The sequence below is a fragment of the Sarcophilus harrisii genome, chromosome 1 (genome assembly GCF_902635505.1).
Source record: "Sarcophilus harrisii chromosome 1, mSarHar1.11, whole genome shotgun sequence".
Classification (NCBI taxonomy): Eukaryota; Metazoa; Chordata; class Mammalia; order Dasyuromorphia; family Dasyuridae; genus Sarcophilus; species Sarcophilus harrisii.
In genome coordinates this window covers 13,705,490-13,723,766 of record NC_045426.1, presented here as the reverse complement: position 1 = coordinate 13,723,766, position 18,277 = coordinate 13,705,490, and the positions used below count along the sequence as shown (strand labels likewise).

At 49.8% G+C, this 18,277-nt stretch overlaps 1 protein-coding gene across 2 annotated transcripts in view; it reads right to left on the bottom strand.

Annotated features, from left to right (window-relative positions):
* The window catches only part of LOC100925158 (sodium channel protein type 5 subunit alpha), a 124,939-nt gene that overhangs the window by 62,733 nt on the left and 43,929 nt on the right, over positions 1-18,277 (bottom strand). For both annotated transcript variants that reach the window (XM_031952487.1, XM_031952494.1), the window contains exons 10-13: positions 16,706-16,885; positions 14,540-14,911; positions 6,012-6,144; positions 4,275-4,513 (exon numbers count right to left, since the gene is read on the bottom strand). In XM_031952487.1, the coding sequence (XP_031808347.1) occupies positions 4,275-4,513; positions 6,012-6,144; positions 14,540-14,911; positions 16,706-16,885 (924 nt within the window). The remainder of the gene's footprint in view (positions 1-4,274; positions 4,514-6,011; positions 6,145-14,539; positions 14,912-16,705; positions 16,886-18,277) is intronic.

Sequence of the window (18,277 nt, the reverse complement as noted above, 5' to 3'; positions counted from 1 at the left end):
CTTTGTATCCCATAGAAGGGGAATCAGAAATGTCTAAAACGCTGGATTGGATGGTCCCCAAAGGACTGGGCAGACCAAGAAGCCAGAAGAGAAGGATTTCTGCTATTGATAGAGGGCAAAGCCCAGGGAAGACTCTGCAGCTGCAAAGGGTGCTGGGAATGTATCACCGAGAGCCCAGCAGTCACCAAGAATAAAAAGACAAAACAGGGCGGGTTTCAAGGCTTCTATAACCCGATTCTCTCTGAGCCCCGGAGGACAGATTGAGGGCAGCTGGCAGCTCTGACTGGGAACTCCAACTGAAGGGTGTCAGGGGGAAGAATTCTCAGGGGGTCAATCAACCCGTAAGGCCTCCTCATTGAAGGCCTGCTGGGTGCCCAGCACTGTACTAAGCACCCCCCTGCACCCCAGTGAATGCCAGGGATTGGAGAGTCAGCATCTAAACAGACTAGCTGATTCTCAATTATCTGGGCCCATGCTGCTGGGAGGAGGGGACAGAGGAAATGACCTTGTTTGAACCAGCAGGGGCTGCCCTCAGCTCCCTGGGTGATGACGCAGGAACATCAATGAAGCTGGTGTCCTCCCAGTCCTTACTCCCTACCCCCAACCCCCCAGACAAGCTCATATTCCACATTCATGTCTTTGCTCACATGGGTCCCATTTATTCCTCCACACTTATCCAAGTTGTCCCGATCTTTCAAGCTTGCCCCAGCTTCTCAAGGGGGCCTCCTGAACGTCTTCGTTTCACGCGGACTCCCCCTTCTCTGACCACTTACGTCCTACCCTGTCTAGGTTATTGTCTGCTTGCTCCATTTATAGGAAGTCTTGCCTCTACGAGATTGGGAGCTTCCTGAGGGCAGGGTCTGTGTCTTCTCTTCCTGCCCTCACCCTCATCATGGAGTTGAGAATGGGCACTTGTGCCCAGACACACGGATCAATGGTCCACCCAAACCCCAGGACTAGGTTGCTGCAAAGTGGACCAAGTGCCCAGACCTTTCTGGATCTGCTTAACTTAATTAACATGATTATCATCATGCTCTGGATTATCATTCATCGCTAATGCACTGATAATTGAAACTAGATTCTCATTGAACCCACACTTCTCCATCTTGTGTACAAGGGTAGCATGAGAACTATGTTTGGCTAAAATGGATGGTTCCCATCTACAAATATGAACTTGAATTTTTTTGGGGGCAGTCTCCGAGCAGTCTCAGAAGCCAGGCTGCTCTCAATTAAAAAGGAGAATTTACCAAAAGAATAACAAGTGACCAAGGTCATTTGTAATCACTGAGGACATATGGGCTTCCCTGACTCTTAGAAAATACTGTTCCTAAAATATTTCTTGTTTGATTCCATTGGGTCCCCTCCATGGGGATCACTTGACAACTGATGCAATCCAACCCATTCTAATTCAATCCCAACATAAAGCAAACACAACCTAACCCAACCCAACCACACTGTATCAAAGTCTAATCACATGCTAACACATTTTCCATGCAAGAGCACAGATGAATTACCATATAAAGTGTTTTACAAACCTTGAACCATTATATAAATGCTAGCAATTTACTAGCTATCATTAAGCCAACATATCCCACTACACCTACAACTCAATCCTGATTCAAAGCTCAACCACATGTCAACACAATTGTAACACAACTGAATCACATACTAGCATAACCTAACTACCAAAACCCAATACTACCCAATTCCATTGCAACCATCCAGCCTGACACCAATACAATAATCCAAGCTATCGTCCCAACACACTATGACTGTAACCCAATGATACTTCAATAAAGAACAAGGTCCTGAAACACAATTACAAGACAATCCAATTACATAGCAACTCAACTCAGCAACAACCTAATCACAACTCACGATCACACAACTACAATGTAACAGAGTCTCATACAGTGGTAACGGAATCACAACTCAACCCAATCACACATCAGATCAACAACAATGTAACAGAGTCTCATTCCATGGTAACGGAATCACAACTCAACCCAATCACACATCAGATCAACAACAATGTAACAGAGTCTCATATCGCAGTAATGGAATCACAACTCAACCCAATCACACATCAGATCAACAGAAATGTAATCCAATTTAATCCGACCACATTGCAACAAAGTTCAGCCATATGTCAACACAGTCACAACCTGTCCGGGCAGTAACTCCAACATATAGCTAACATAAACACAATCACACATACAACAGCAACACAATTGCAGTCCCACCATGACTCAACACAGCCAAGACTAAAGTACCTTAATCCCATCTGTCCACTACCCAATCTCAACACAACCACAACCAAACTCTAATTCAAATATAGCTCGATGGCGTTTCACTGGGACTACCCCACAGAACAACCACCATGCCTCTTGCCTCGAAAAACTCCTACAAATTCTCTTGAGCCCTTTTTGTTGCTACATTCACTTTGAGGGGCAGAGCGAAGACTCAAGAATCCCCCAGAAGCCAGGTTGCTTTGGTGACAATTTTAGGCGCAGCTTGGCACAAACTCAATGGTTTTGTCAAGTAATAAATTTCTTCAGGAAGGTAAACCCTTCAGTGCAAGAGACCTGTCAGACGGTAGGGAACCTGCTATTTTTAGAGGTTGAGGATGCTGGGAATATCCAGCCCGAGGCTGCAGGTGGAAGATGTGCTGTGAAGGATCTGGAGAGCCCACCCAGAAATTGGTCCTTAGAGAATATCTGTCATGTTTTACTTCTGCTAACCTGAGCAGATAAAGAAATCACTGCAGAGGCCTCGGTGTAACAGCCGCACTCCCTGACCCATTTCCAGTCTCCAGGGAGGCTGAATCATTTCTGGTTTGGGTCCCTTCCTTCCCCACATCACTCAGGGAGGGATACCTATTCCCAGGGCAGGGAAAATGTGTGAAGGGATAGAAATCATTTGTTCTCATAGAAGTCATGGTTTGCCCAAGGTCCCATAAGGTACCATAGTCCATTGGGTTTTAGAAGCTGGGGGATTTAACCCTTTAGAGAGGTATCAGCATAGCGGAGAGAGCTGGATTTTGGTTTAGGAAGATGCAGGTCCCAGACACGGGACCCTAGGCAAGCCATTTATTTTTTCTGAGGCCCCGTTTCCTCATCTGTAAAATGAAAGAGTTGCGCTTGGCGGGCTTGAAGGTCCATTTTGGCTCTAAATCCACGATCCCCTGACTCCCACTGTAGACTCATTCATGGATTACTGCCCTTTTATTACTTTCCAATGTCATCTTTTATGAGGTTTCTGCACAGACCTTCCGTTTGGTCGTGAGCTTTCTGTGTCTTTGCATAAGACATACTAAAAATAAGATTTAAAGGCCTCCTCCTTCCTGCAGCCCTCCTTGATTAAACCCACCTGCATCTGGCCATTCCTTATTTCCCTTTCTTCTAGGATTAGTGATTTGTAGGATAATAGAATCTTCAAGATGGAAGAGGCCATCTCATCTATCTCTTGTGCGATTATAGGGATCCTCTCTGTGGTAATTAGGGTGTCTCTGCTTACACATCTTGAAGATGTCTTTGAGTAATGTTCCAACCCACATTTTTGGACTCCCCACTGGACTAGCCGAGTCTTTGTGCTGAGAATGGAGGCCTCCTGGAGGTTGCCATGAAGCTGAGGCTCCATGGAGGGAAGCTCAGGTCTCTGCCTTCAGACCAGGGGCTTTCTATTGCCAAGTCTGAGGCTCTTCCTCCACTGAATCAATCAATCAACATTTATTAAGCTCCTATTGCATGCTAGGCACTATGCTAAATACTGTGAATTTTAGAATTGGAAAGAACTTTCGCAGCCTCCAATGCATAAAAAGCACATTCTTACTGCTTAATGAGCTCTAGGCAGGGTGAGCCCCCCAGCTCTGGAGCAGCGTGAAGGGCCAGCAAGGTTTGCAGAACACCATGGCCAAATCTCCCTCTATGGCCCTCTATTCTGCTCTCTGGTGCAAAGTAGAATGAAGGGAACTCTTGGTGCATGTGTGGGATCACAGAGTTATGGCTTTAGAGTGACAAGGGACAGAGATCATCAAATCCAGAGGCCTCATTTTACAGATGAGGAAACTGAGTCACAAGCCAGAATCACAAGTCAGGAAATAGCTGAGACTTATCAGATTTGAACTCAAGTCTTATAACAGGCCCTGACAGACTCCAAATTGCACCATTTGACTATCTCTGAGGAGCTTCTTGGGAGTGCCGAAGGGGGCCCACACCTCCCCCACTCAGGGGGACTCCTGCTGCAGGGACTCCCGGGCTCCCCATCTCTCTTACCAGGTTGCCAACCTGCAGCATTTCCTCGAAATCGGGAGTCATGTTGTAATGCTCGAGCGCCATGAACAGGGTGTTGAGCACGATGCAGATGGTGATGGTGAGGTCGGTGAAAGGGTCCATCACGACAAACTTGACGTTCTTCTTGATGGCCAGCCACAGCGGGCAGCACTCCCAGATCAGATAGTTCTGAGCAAAGCGATTCCAGCAGGGAGGGCACTTTCGGTGGGACTCCTCCAGCTCTGGGGAAGAGAAGGTGGCCGTGGGCGATGGCGTAGGGAGTCGGGAAGCCCAGCTCCCCTAAGGCATGAGCCCCCAGGAGGACACGGAGGGAAGGATGGGAACAAGATGGTAGGCTTGGAAGAATCGGGCTTAGAGCTCACTTAGTGCAACTCCAGCTCTGTACAGCTGAGGAAATAGGCCCAGGGAAGGTCCATGAATTGGCCCAAGTCACACAACAGTAAGTGGCAAAACTGGGACTTGGGATTCCCCAGTTCCAGGTGCTTCCCACTCTCTCATGCTGCCTCTCTGCCTAAGCCAGGCACCCACTCTTGTTCCCTGAGCCGCTGACATCTACACTGCTCCTGTTCTCCGGTTCAGCAATGTCTATGTTGGATTAGAGGTGCAGACCTGGAAGGACCTTAAAGGTCAAATGGTTCAGCTCCTTTCCTCTTACAGATGAGAAAACTGAGGCCCAGGGAAGGGAATCCATCTGCCAAGGTCCCCCAAGCCCAGAGACCCGGCTAGAATTCATTGTATGGATACCCCGGAGGGCATGCGGGCCAAAAATGGCTTTGGAGCCTCATCAGGAGATCCCAGTAGCACTGTCTCCCAGGGCTGTTGTACCAGGGGAAACCCAAGTGTTTGGTGAACCTTTAAATCACTGTCTCAAAGTCAAGGCCATTTCTATGACTGGATCACCACTGTCTACAACAGCCACCCCCGCTACTCCTATTACATAGGTTATGGTGTCTACACTGCCGACACTACTCAGATGGCGGATGTATACTTGTCATTGGAAAGAGGATGCTCTCTGGGGACAGGCTGTTGAGCCTGGAGCCATAGGCCCTGAGTTTGAGTTCATTGCCACTTAAAAGCCTATGATACTGGCCAACTCACGTTATTTCTGTGGGTCTCGGTTTCCTCACCCCTAAATGTGGGTTGGCAGGTAGATTAGATGAGCTGTAAGGTTGCTTCTGGTTCTAATTCCATGACCCTGGGGATCCCTCAAGTCTCTTCCCTGTACGGCTACCAGGAGAGGTGGGGGACCATGGCTAGTGATTTGGTTTCCCCTCTCAGAGACCGTCTCATCCCCTGTCAAATTAGGGCTTCTCAGGCTCCCCCCCACCCGAGCCCAAGCCCCCAATTTTAGGGATGACGGAATGAGGTCCAGGAAGCTGGGATTCCTTTTCCAGGGACACGTTTGGTCACAAGAAGTGGGACATGAAGACGGGGCCTGACTCCAAAACCAGGCCTTTCCATTATGTTCCCAATAGGAATAGGAAGGTTCTGAGAAGGAGGGAGGCCCCTGTCTTGGAAAAAAAGAGGCTTTCTCCCACTCATGGCACCTCAGACAAATGTCACTTCTGGGGTGAAGGCTGGCTGCCTCGGCCCAAAGGAGGCTGAACCGCAGGGGGTGGCTCCCACCCTACAGGCTGAGCCCAGGAAATGGGACCGAGGCTGGGGAAGGTGCATGGGGAAGGACGGCTCGGTGGAAGGATCCCAGGCCTTTGGACTGACCTTCCAGGGCGCTGGTGATGACACTGACGGCGCTCAAGGCCCGCTGCCGCTCGTGCGGCTCCTCAAAGTACTCCAGGGACAGGCGCTGGGGTATCAGGAGCTGCTTCTTACTGACTTCTTCTGACACAGAGGTCTGGGAAGGGCAACAACACAACACTGATGTCAAGCTTTAGAGCAGGACAGGGAGCATCCCGCTGGATCCCCCAACAACTCTGTCATGTAGCTGTTACTGCCATCCCCATTTTATAGATGAGGAAATGGAGGCTGAGAGAGATGAAGCAACTGGCCGGGGACCCCTAACTTGTCTCTGAGGGAGATTGGAACTTGTCTTCCCGTCTCTCAGCTGAACTCTCTCCTCCACACCATCTACTTTGTGAGCGTTATTCAGAAACACTGACATCCCCTGGATTGACATCCCTGGCTGTTGCCACCATGAGTAGGCCAGAGAACCCCTCAGTGCCCCCAGATCTGTCTGAGTCACCGACCGCTGGGCCCCACTGCTCACATTAGGAATACCTGTGGGCTGCTGCCCTACGGAGCTCTGCCTCCAGCCCTGGGCTGGGCTTGGTGGCTCTGGGAAAACCAATCATTGTGCAGCCAAACGATGCACCAGAGTTAGTGTAAACATGTGAATCCTCCCCCAACACGTACCCCCCACCCCTCAGACTTCCTGTGTTCCCCTCTCCTAGGTATCCCCGCCTGGGGCCCAGAGCCAGGCTCTTGCCCCATTCCCTGGCAGCGGTGGAGCAGAGAGGACTCTTGGGGGTGGCTGGCACCCCTCCTGCACCACTCCCCTTCTTTTCAGAGACTGTCCATGGAGCCATGCTCCCCTCCCCACACCCTCCTCTGCTCTTTTCTCCATTCTAGGGCTCTTGTGGGCTTTTGAGAAGCAGATCATTTCAAGGGGCCGAAGGTCAAAGATCTCTGCCTTCTCCTGACCCGGCGACTCTCTTGGGCAGCCGTTCTGATCTGGATGAGACACTAGTGTGTCTAGTTCATATTAAGTATCATAAGGAATGAATAATTCATACCATAAATGCAGAGGCACTGTCTATTATAAAGCTGAAGATCAGACAGGTCGAGTCACTGCCAGGGGAGGGGGACGCCTGGCCACTTTCCCAGAGACCTCCGAGACCCCCCTCTGCCTAGAGGCTTCCCCAGAGATCCATGCTTTGTTTTGGGGCAGCAGAAGAACAGACCCACTGGTCTCCTCTCAGCCCAGACTCTCCCCAAGTCCTGTCTCCTCTCAGCCCAGGCCTCTGCCCCCAAGTCCTGCCTCCTTAGTTCCAGCCTCTTCCCCAAGTCCTGCCTCCTCTCAGCCCAGGCCTCTGCCCCAAAGTCCTGCCTCCCCTTAGCCCAGGTCCCATAGTCTCTGCTTCTTGGACATAGACATTTTTTCCCCTCGGGTTTTCGGTCCCAGCTCCAATTCCTCCTTCTCCAGGAACCTCTTCTGAGCCCCAGTGATTCTAGGGCCTCTCTCCATTGCTCATTTACAGTCTGCCCTGTGGCTCTCTTGCTTGTACAAAGTCCTTTACATAGTTTCCCCCTCCTGAGTTCCCCGGGAGCCTTGCCATTTTTAGCATCCCTAGTGCTTGGCACAGTGCTGGGCACATAGTAATGGTGAATAAATATTTGTTGACTAACAAGACTTGTCTGGGCTCCGTGGCTTCTTGGACCCTCAGAGTTGCCCCAGATTTCTTACCCCAAACCCCTCCTTCGAAACTGCCATTTCCCACTTTATACCATGGGATCAGAGAACAGAGAGAGATCCAACAGGGGGACTTTCTTCTTGCTGTTCAGTCATTTTCAGCCATGTACGACTCTTCCTGACCCCTTTGGGGATTTTCTTGGCAGAGACCCTGGAGTGGTTTGCCACTTCCTTCTCCAGCTCATTTTACAGATGAGGAAATTAAGGCAAACAGAGTTAAGTGACTTGTTCAGGGTCACATAGGCAGTAAGGATCTGAGGTCAGTTTTGAATTTGGGTTTTCCTTACTCCAGTGCTTTCTATCCACTGAGCCACTTAGCTGCCCCCAGAGGAGACCCCGAGACCATCAAATGCAATCCCATTTTACAAGTGGGGAAAGTAAAGCCCACAGGATGGCAGGGACTTCCCTGAGATGTCAAGGACAGAGGCAGGGCCAGGCTCACCGGTGCTCTTTCCGCTGCCACGGATGAACGTCGGTATCAATAACAATAACAACAGCATCTATGGAACACTTGGCCATTTGCAAAGCACTCTCTGTGTCGTCTCATTTGAATGAGTCACTGCTCCCATCTGTTCCCCCTGAGCTCTAGCTCCCCCTCCTCACCCCACCACCCACAGCTTCCAATTCTACCAGTGCCTTCCCCAACCGCGCTGGTAAACAAGTGGCACCCATGGGGGGACGGCAAGAGGGATCGATCCGAAAGTGAGGGGTTCCCTGTGGGAGATCCATTAGCCGAATGGAACCGAAGGGCGCTGGCGAAGAGATCGATGTCTGCCTGGACAGCCACAGGGTTCCAGCCTCAGCCCAGGGCAGGGCTCTATCAGTGGCTCAGCTAAAAGTACAGAAAGCCAGCCAGGCGGAAGCCAGGTGGGTCACGGCCTGGAAGGAGCCACTAACACACGGGAAGACCAGTTTGGCGTAGAGAAAGCACCAGACAGGCTGCCCCGGGAAGCCGAGCAGAGACGCCCAGCAAGCTCTACATTTAATCTTGGCAAAACTGACCTGCTGGCCTGGATAATGAGCACTGGGTGACCTCCTGTAGGTTACTTAACCTCTCTGGGCCCAGGCTCCTCATTTGTAAAGTGAGGGGGCTGAACTGTCAACTCCCTAAGTCCCTTCTCCCTCTAATGTTCTAGGAGCCCACAAGAAGCCTTTAATTGATTATAAGTACAAGATGAGTCAGGTTTTTGTCAAAAAAAAAAGGCAAGAAAAAGTGAAATATAATATTGGGCAGGCTCTAGAGAGGGGCCACAGCAGGCCGGGGGTCACGAGGTGTGTGTCCTTGCCCACCATGAGCACACGCCTGATACGCCGCTGTATCTAGATCCTGGCCCCAGGATAATAAGCTATAATAAAGGATGCGGAAGGGGGAGGTGATCAGCCTGGAAGAGAGGACTTGGGTGGGGGATCTTAACCCCCCCCCCCCCCCCGGTTGCTTCATGGACCACCCAGCCCCACCCCCTTACCCCCTTCTCACAACAACCGCTCATAAAATGCTGTAATAAAATACTTGGACCACATAGGAAATCAATCGTATTGAAACTCAGTGTCAGGTCCTCAGGGTATTGGCTTTAAATGCATCAGAGAAAACACACAGGGTTATGAAGGAAATCAATTCCCTTGGAATGAAGTTTCAAGGTTGTAAAACAAGCCCCAAAGCACGGCCCGCTAGGTCAGGAGTCCTTGACTGGGGAGGCCATACTGGCTGCCATATTTGAGCATCTGAAATTAAGCAGTCTGGAAGAAGAGTTGGGCTCTTTCCACATGTGTAATGTCCAGACTAGCTCTCTGGAGGACCCCGGGATCAGCCCAAGTCCTTGGTTTCAGTGGGGAAAGGTAGGAGGCAGGAGAGCCACCAGGAGGGTGGCCAAAGATAGAATGTCTCATTTCTAGTCCTACTCAGCCCTTATATACCTTATTGTAATTACATCATTACAGCACACTGAGCATGTGTGAATTAGAGAACCATGATGTCACCACGCTAAGTACTAAGTATATATGGGAACTGGAGAACCATGACATCACATGCTCAGTACTAAGTATCTATGGGAACTAGAGAACCATAATCTCATCAGTTCCACTGAGTTAACACCTTGTTTCAGGTATACTTGTCCAAAGTTCAGGTCCTCTACACACATGGCCTGCAAGAAGAGGATCAGGACCAAGAGAAGATTCAGATAGGCCGAATGGTACATCTTAAGTTTTAAAGATGGCAGGGAACTCAGTGATCATTTAGTTTATTTGCCTCATAGTGTAGCCTAATGGACTCACAACCCGTTGGATGGCTCATTTGAAAGAAGAGTTGTTAATGATTTGATATCAATGGCCAAGGAGGTCTCCAGGGATTGCCCCTGAAATCTGTGCTTGGCTCTGTGCTGCTCAGCGTATTTATCAGTGACTGTGATAAAGGCAAAGATGACAAGTGAGAGGAAACTAGGAAGGAAAGTTAATACATGGATAAATGTCCAGATCCGAAAGGAGCTTGACAGGCTGGAACAAGGGTCAGCAAACTGTCACTTATGGGCCAACACAGGTCCACCAACTATGACTGTGTGACTCTCCAGCAGATGGAGAGCCAGATTTGATGGTCGGGGGTCAGGATGTGCAATCCTTGTGCTAGAGCATGGGGATGAATGTATTGAGATGAAATTTTGTAAAGATAAATGTAACTCAGCAAAATAATGATTTGGACATGTATACTTATTTTTAATATATATATATATATATATATATATATAAATAGAGAGTATTTAATTTATACTCTAATATATTTTACATGTATTGGTCATTCTGCCATCTAGGGGAGGGGGTAGGGGGAAGGAGGGGAAAAATTGGAACAAAAAGTTTGGCAATTGTTAATGCTGTCAAATTATCCATACATATAACTTGTAAATAAAAAGCTATAAAAAATTAAAAAAAAGATAAATGTAACTTGGGAATAAAAAAGTCAACTTTACATGGACAATGCAAAGGAGACACAGTTAGACGTTAGCTGTTCTGAAAGAAATCTCGGGGTCTTAATAGCCTGCAATCTCTATGAGACACCAGAGACTTGGGCTGTATTTGAAAGGTGGGACTTCAACAAACAGGCAGGTGATAGTTCTCCTTTCCCGTGCCCTGGTCAGACCTCCTCTGAAGGGCACCGCAGAAGGGCATTGCTAAATTGGAGAATAGCCAGAGGAAGGTGGGCACAATGCTAGAAGGACTTGAATCCATCTCATAGAAGGAAGAAGCTAAGTGTGTCTGGCCTGGAGGAGAAGAGACTCAAGGGAGGTATGACAGCTGTCTTCATGCATTTGTAGGACCATTATTGGAGGAGGAATCAGAATTGTTGTTTGTCCCCAGGGCCCAGAACCGAGAGCAATGAAAGCTCAATGTCCAGAAATGCCATACGATAATTAGTACAGAATTGTAGCTCTATTTCTGGATGGGATCTCGGATTCATCTAACCTTACAGTCTCATTTTCCAGATGAGGAAACTAAGGCACCAAGGGGTGAAGAACCTGGTCCAGCATTACACATTTAGTAAATGCCTCACTAGATCATGTTCCAAAGTGGCTGCTCAAGAGATGGGGAGCTTTCTAGCCTCAGAGGACTTCATGGGGAGGCTGATAGCCACTTGTCAGCCTGTTATGATGAAGGATCTCTTCATGTAGGCATCAGTCATGAAACCTGCCAAAGGCCCTGACATAAAACCTTAGTCAGCAGAGGACCACAGAGCTGGAAGTCGAAGGGTTTCTGAGATACTCTGAGCCAATCCTCTTGTTTTGCCCATAAGGAGACCAAGGAACTGGAGGGGATCTTAGCGCCTGTATTGAATCCAACCTCCCCAAGTTAAAAAGGGGGAAACAGGCTGGGAGAGATTAAGCAATTAATAAATGACAACCCTAAGATCATCAATCCTAAATCTGTGATCAGTGACCTCCCACCAACACTGGCACCATATTAGAGACCTGGATCCCTTGAATACTAGGCAGGATTCTGATCAAACAGCTATGCTTCTTATCTCATAATATGTTTTTAGAGGCAAGATGGTGCAGAGGTTAGCCGACCTTGGAATCGGGTCACTGGATTGTAGAATTAGGACTGATAATCAAATCCAAGCCTTTTGTTTTATAGACGAACAATTAGTGGTCTGTCTAGTGTGGTACGGTGACCAAGCATCAGAGGGATCTAGATTCCTCTACTTGACTTCAATTCTAGCTCCTATCCCTCCTTCTCCTTGCCTAGCCCCTTATTAGGAGAAACAGAGGTCATGAAGCACTCCTAGATCCTCCATCATCAGAATCCCTTCCCATCCAGCTCTGACTCCAGATTAGGAGTGGGAGGGGAGAAGCAGAGGGGAGGTTCCCCTCAAGAACTGGGGGCTAAATTGGAGAAAATGAGGTCTTGTGACCTCTAATCTAGTTAGTTTTACAAATGGCCCCATCTTGGCCCTCTAATCCCTTTAACTTTGGAAATGGCTCCATCTTAGTCCCTCTAATCCCTTTAACTTTAGAGATGGCCCTGCAGATGTGAGAATCCGCAAAATCCAAGTCTTGGGTAATGAAGTGTACGAATGTGGATGCTGCCCGACATGGGCAGTGAGATGAGATGATTTTCTCCCTAATGAAATTAGGAAATGATATTAACTTACCAGGGCTGATCTAATTCCCAAGCTATGAGCCTCCTGGGCCGTGACCTCACTGGAGACAGCCCAGCCTCATGGAGCACCTGTCTCATTTCCCACATCAGGATGTTGGCCATGGCTTGGACATGAGCCCAGGAGCCTCCCCTGTCCAGGCCCCCGTCTGCTTCTCCAGAGGAAGAAGGGGCAGACTTCCAAGGCAATCATCTCCAAACAAGGAGGTTTCTTGTTTGAAGAGCCACTGCCCTCCCTCTCATCACCTGATCTCTTCCAGTCTCCTACAGCCCATGGGCAAGATGGACAGAATGAAGGAGAAACCTCTTCCTACCTGTCCTGGGTCCTGCCCAAGCCTTGACTCCTCCCTGAAGCTTCTCTAGTCTATACATGTACCTCCTTGCTCCATGGCAACCATGGAGCTGGAAATCCTGGAAAAGAGATGAGGGAGGGAATCTCCCTTCCTTCTTGGGGGGGGGGGGGAGGTGTCGTGCATAGGAGATCATAGCCGGGGACGTTGCCTAACTCTTCGGAAGGAACAGCTCACTGTATCCCAGAGAACAGATGTAGGGCTGGAAGATGTCTTACAAATTAAGTTTTCCTCATTACCAGACCATTTCCTGTCAAGCTGAAATGCCCTCCTCTCCCTTTGAAGCCCCAGTTCTGCCCCAACATCCTCTGTACCTGACTGTGAGAGCCTCCCATATTGCTTGACCTGGACCCCCCGTATCTTTTCATCCCACCACGCAGAGACCCTTCCCCTTCTAGCTCTGGGATAACTGAATTTACGCAGCCCTTGTTCTTCTATCTCAAAGAGTACCAAGACCTCAAGATCATCAATCCTAAATCTGTGATCCAGTGACCTCCCACCCCCACTGGCACCATATAATAGCAACAACTACCTCCCAGGGTAATTGTGAAGCTCAAATGAGACATTTCTGAAGTGTTTTGCAAACTATGAAGCACAATGTAAATGCTAAACTTTATTATTATTATTATTATCTAATTCAAATCTCTCATTTTCACCAGGGAGAAAACTGAGCCCTAAGGAGTTTTAAATGAGATAATATTCGCAAACTCTTTACAAAGTACTCTATAAACATTAGCTGTTATTATTAGTTATCCTAATCTAGTTCAATCCCCTCATTGTACACAGATAGGGAAACTGAGGCTCAGGGAGGTTGTCCAAGGTACACAGGGGGTTAGCAACTGAGGAGGATTTGACTCTAGGGACCCTGGGTAGTAAAATGAGAAAGCCAGGATCGTCTCCTCCAGGAGCCTCTTAGTCCCTTTCTGTGTCCAGGCTCCTGGAAGACAGACTGGCCGTGGCCCCTTGGGGCACCGATCATACCTTGGCCCTGTGCTCTCTCCCAGGGGAGCTGCCCCCGAGTTAGGATCACGGTGAGGGCTGCGGGTGCAGAGCAGGATGTCACTTAGGAAAAACTGGCCTTAGTCTATGGCCAGTGGCAGAGGGCAGAATCATGGCTCTGGGAGGCAAGCTCCGGCTCCTAACAAGGGTCAACCTTCTCTCACTGAGAGTGGCCCCCCTTGAATGAAGGCTGCCCTCTGTGGTAGTGAGCTCCTTATCACTGGATGTATCCAAGCAGACGCAGAGTGACCTCCTGGCCCGGGGCTGAGGGCTGGCTTGTCACAGAGTCACAGGAAGGGACCTGCCTGACCTCGTGGTCTAATCGTGGCCAACAAGGATCCCCAAACATCAGAGGGGATCAGATGCTGCCTTAGAGTCAGAGGACCTGGGCCAAATTCACCTTGGAGGCTTCCTACCTAAGTGGGACCCTTCCCCCCACTGAGACTCAGTGTCCTCATCCATAAAATGGGGAAGTTGGAGTCCATGGTCCCTACTCTGTTCCACGTCCTCCAAATCCCATCTTTTAGCAAGCAAATGACCGTGTACAGAGTGGCAAACCAAACTTTCTGTTTCTCTTTGCTCTGCTTTTGGTCCTTTCAGTACCCAATTCCTACCCTGCTGCTCCTAAAAAGGAAGGGTTCTCATTACTGCAGACACATGCACACACACACACTTGTACACACATGTGCACACACAGACATACACAGGCACATGCATGTGCACACACAGGCACACACAGGCACATGCACAAATGGGACACATCTACATGGACAAGGGCCGACCTCTTGTGATTGGCCGACAGCCCGACCCCCTGCCCAGAGGCTGCTCACCGTGTCTGGGGGTCGGGGCTTCTCCAGAATCACAGGAGACAGCAAGCCGCCCCCCGGGGACGTGGCCTCCGGGACCCCCATGGCCAGGAGGGAGACCACACCGTTGCAGTCCACTGCGCTGTTTCTTTTGCCATTGTGGATGAGATTGGGGGCAGTGGGGACACCCGGGCTGGACTGGCTCTGGGCACTGGGCCGCCGGGCGGGCCAGGGCACCAGGAGGGATGCCCGGTGGCTCTCGCTCTCCCCGGGAGTGCTGATCTCATCGTCCGCGAAGTCGGTCTCCGAGCCCAGGTCTCTTCGGCGGAAGGTGAAGACGCTGCCGTGGCTGGATCGGCGTTTCAGGGAATTCCTGTGGTTGATTCCCAGAAGGGTCTGGGACAGGGAACAGAGGAAAAGGCGGAAACCGTGTCAGACACCTTGTTCCTACTTCCTGCCTCTTTGGGACCTCCCACCCCCATGCTTTCCCATCTGCACCAGGGGCCACTGGCAGAGGCTCAGCTCCCTAGGGCCTTCACCCTTTACAAAGCGCTCTCTGTGCAGCCCCTCCTGCGGAGACCCTGGGGGCTGTGGCTGCCGCAGGCCCTGGACCCCAACCCCATCTGCCTGTAAAGGGCTCTGCACAGACACCCCCGGAGATGGCCTTCCCGCCATAACAGCTGCCTCAGATGGGCTCCGTCATTTCTATGTTGTCCCCCCAAGGGGGTATGAAGGCCTGAGTGTGAGGAGGACAATTGCTGGTCTCCCTGCGGCTCTGAGGTTTGCAGAGCATCACCCCTGATCTCCCATCCACCCCAGGAGTGAATCTCTATGTCGTTCCCCCAAGGTGGGGGACACTGCATCACCCCTGATCTCCCCATCCACCCCTGATCTCCCCATCCACCCCTGGGGCAAATCTATATGTCATCCCCCCAAGGGGGGGACACTGTGTCACCCCTGATCTCCCCATCCACCTCAGGGGCACCCACGGACAGTGCTCAGGCTGGCTAGAGTTGTGATTCCTGCCAAAACACGGCCGGCTTCCTGCAGGACTCGGCTCTGTTCTGCCTTCTGCAGGAAGCCATTTGTGGTTAGAGCCTGTACCCGAGACACCTCCCAGCTGTTCTGCATCTGTCCTGGATGTTCCTGGGTGTTTCTGTGTCTCCCATATTCAGAGATTGGGAACATTAAAATACTAGAAAAAGTCTCAGTTTCTTCCTTCTTGTCCACTGGATTTTAAGCTCCCTGCGGGCAAGGACTGTTTTGTACTCCAACACAGAGGCTGGCGTCCCGAGGGTGCTCAGTAAATGCCTCCTGATCCCCTAAGTGACCCTGGTCAAACAGCTGGATCTTTGGACAAAGAGCTGCCTCCCCAAGGTGGGGGTTAGAAGGATGGGGGCGGGGTGCTGTCCAGCCCTTCAGAAGGAGCTCTCCAAAGGCTAAAAGTAGGGATGCTGCGGCAGCTGACCCGGGCAGGCTGGGACAAAACGCCACTCCGAGGCAGGCCGGCTCCTGGGCTCTGGGCCAGGATCTCAGGGCAAGGGCCTTGTGCAAAGGAAGAAGGGGGGACAGATGCCATGCCCATCGGGCAGCATTGTGGCGACACTGCCATGAAGCCTTGGATTGCCCACTAGTCCTCATCTCTTGCTAAGCAAGTCTGCAAGGTAATTAAGCCTCCCTGGCTCATTAAGTCCAATGAACCTATTGTAATTAAAGTATTAGCAAGAACCGGCGTCTTGGATGCAGCTGCTCTGGCCTCCTCCTCGGGCAGACAGCCTAGATGGGAGGCCTCCCCCTCCCTTGCCATCCCTGCCTGAGTTTCTCGAAGCCCCTTGGCTGCAGTGTCGTTGGGGGGAGGTGAGTGGCAGGACACAAGGCGTGGAGCTCCAGGCCCATCCTGCAGACTTATTATGGCTCTGGGCTGGCCCTCTGATCTCTCTGAGCATCATATCTCTCATCTGTGAAATGGGCCCTCAGGAAAGCTAGATGGATCGCCCAGGACATTTCACAAATGAGAAACCTGAGGCTGCAAGAACTGAAGGGTCTCCCTGAGAATCAGAGAGAGAGAGGGGTCAGCTGCTGCACTCTGTCTCAGGCAGCCTACATGCTTATTCCCAGCTGGGACCGGACGCACAGAACTGCCTCCAAAGGGTCCAAAGCGGGAGCCGGTGCCGGGGGGAGGGGGATTACCATTCTCCGAGGGCCATCATCTGAGTCCGACTTGGGAAATCTGTCCTCCCCACAGTCATCTGTCCCTGAGGATTGCCTCGTTCTCCTCCTACTCCTCCTGTCTGGTGCTGTCTTTGGGGCAAGGGGAGACATCTCAAAGGAACTCCTGGACACAGTGTCCATGCCCCTGGCTGTCAGAGCCTGGAGGGGGAAAGAAGGCAGGGGTTTCCTGGTTAGTGGCTGGAGCTGGCCGATGATGGATTTGCTCAGCTGAATCTGGACCCAAGACAATTTGAATCTTTCTCTGGCCTCAGTTTCCCTCTCTGTAAAAGAAGGTGGCCCAGATAAACTCCAAGATTCCTTGAATCTCTTATGGTCAATGGGTCTGGGCTCAAGATAATAATGTTTCACTTCTGATCAATACAACGATACACAACAATTCCAAAGGACCCATGAAGAAAAGTATTATCTACCAGAGGTGGAGCAAGATGGCGGAGAGAAGCCAGGAAGTTGCCAGTTTTCCTCAGAAATAGGTTAAATCAAGTCTCTACAAGGATTTTGAAGCGACAGAACCCACACAAAGATGGAGTGAAACAATTTTCCAGCTAAAGATAACATAGAAGGACTTCAGGAGAGATCTGTCTCACTGGGTAAAAAGTGAACACAGCCCAGCACAGATGGGTGCAGGAGAGCCAGTGGGAGGCTCTTGGCCACAGAACAGATCAACAGTTGAGGTCCCTTGGTCCTGGCTCAATAGGCTGGTGGCATCACAGGTCAGTTGTGAGACCTTCTGCCCCCAAAACAGAAGGCAAACTGCCAGCCCTGGAACCCCAGCACAACAGGCACAGCACGGCCACAGTGAGCAAACTGCCAGCCCCAGATGGCCTGGGGTACAAAGACAGTGACCAAGCCCCTGGCCACCCAGTGCAAGAAGCTTGGGAGAGTGTCTCTCTCTGCCACCCATGTGCCCCAGGAGCAGAGTTCAAGTTTAAAAGTCACAAAATAGCAGAAAACAAACAACAAACAAATACAGCCCGGACCATAGAAAGCTATTATGGCAACAGAGAAGATGGAAACACAAACTCAGAAGAGAACAACAAAGGTAAAATGCTTACATGCAAAGAATCAAAGGAGAATATAAATTGGTCTCAGTCCCAAAAAGTTCTCTTGGAAGGGCTCAAAAAGGATTTAAAAAATCAAACAAGAGAGATAGAAGAAAAATTGGGAAAAGAAATGAAACTTATGATGGAGAATCATGAAAAAAGAGTCAATATCTTGGAAAAGGAGGATTAAAGGGATTTAGCAGCTTCTACATGAAAGGATCAGAGGGCTTGGAATATGATATTCCATAAGGCAAAAGAGCTTGAATTACAATCAACAATTAACTACTTAGAAAAACAAAAACTTTGGGGGGTATGATGGAAATTCAGTGAAATAGGGGATTTTCAGCTTTCCTAATAAAAAACCAGAGCTCAACAGAAAATTTGAACTTCAAATACATGACTCAAGAGAAGCATAAAAAAACAGGAAAGGAAAAATACATGTTAATCAATTTACACCCTGAAATGAGAACATGATACTTGTAACCCTTTA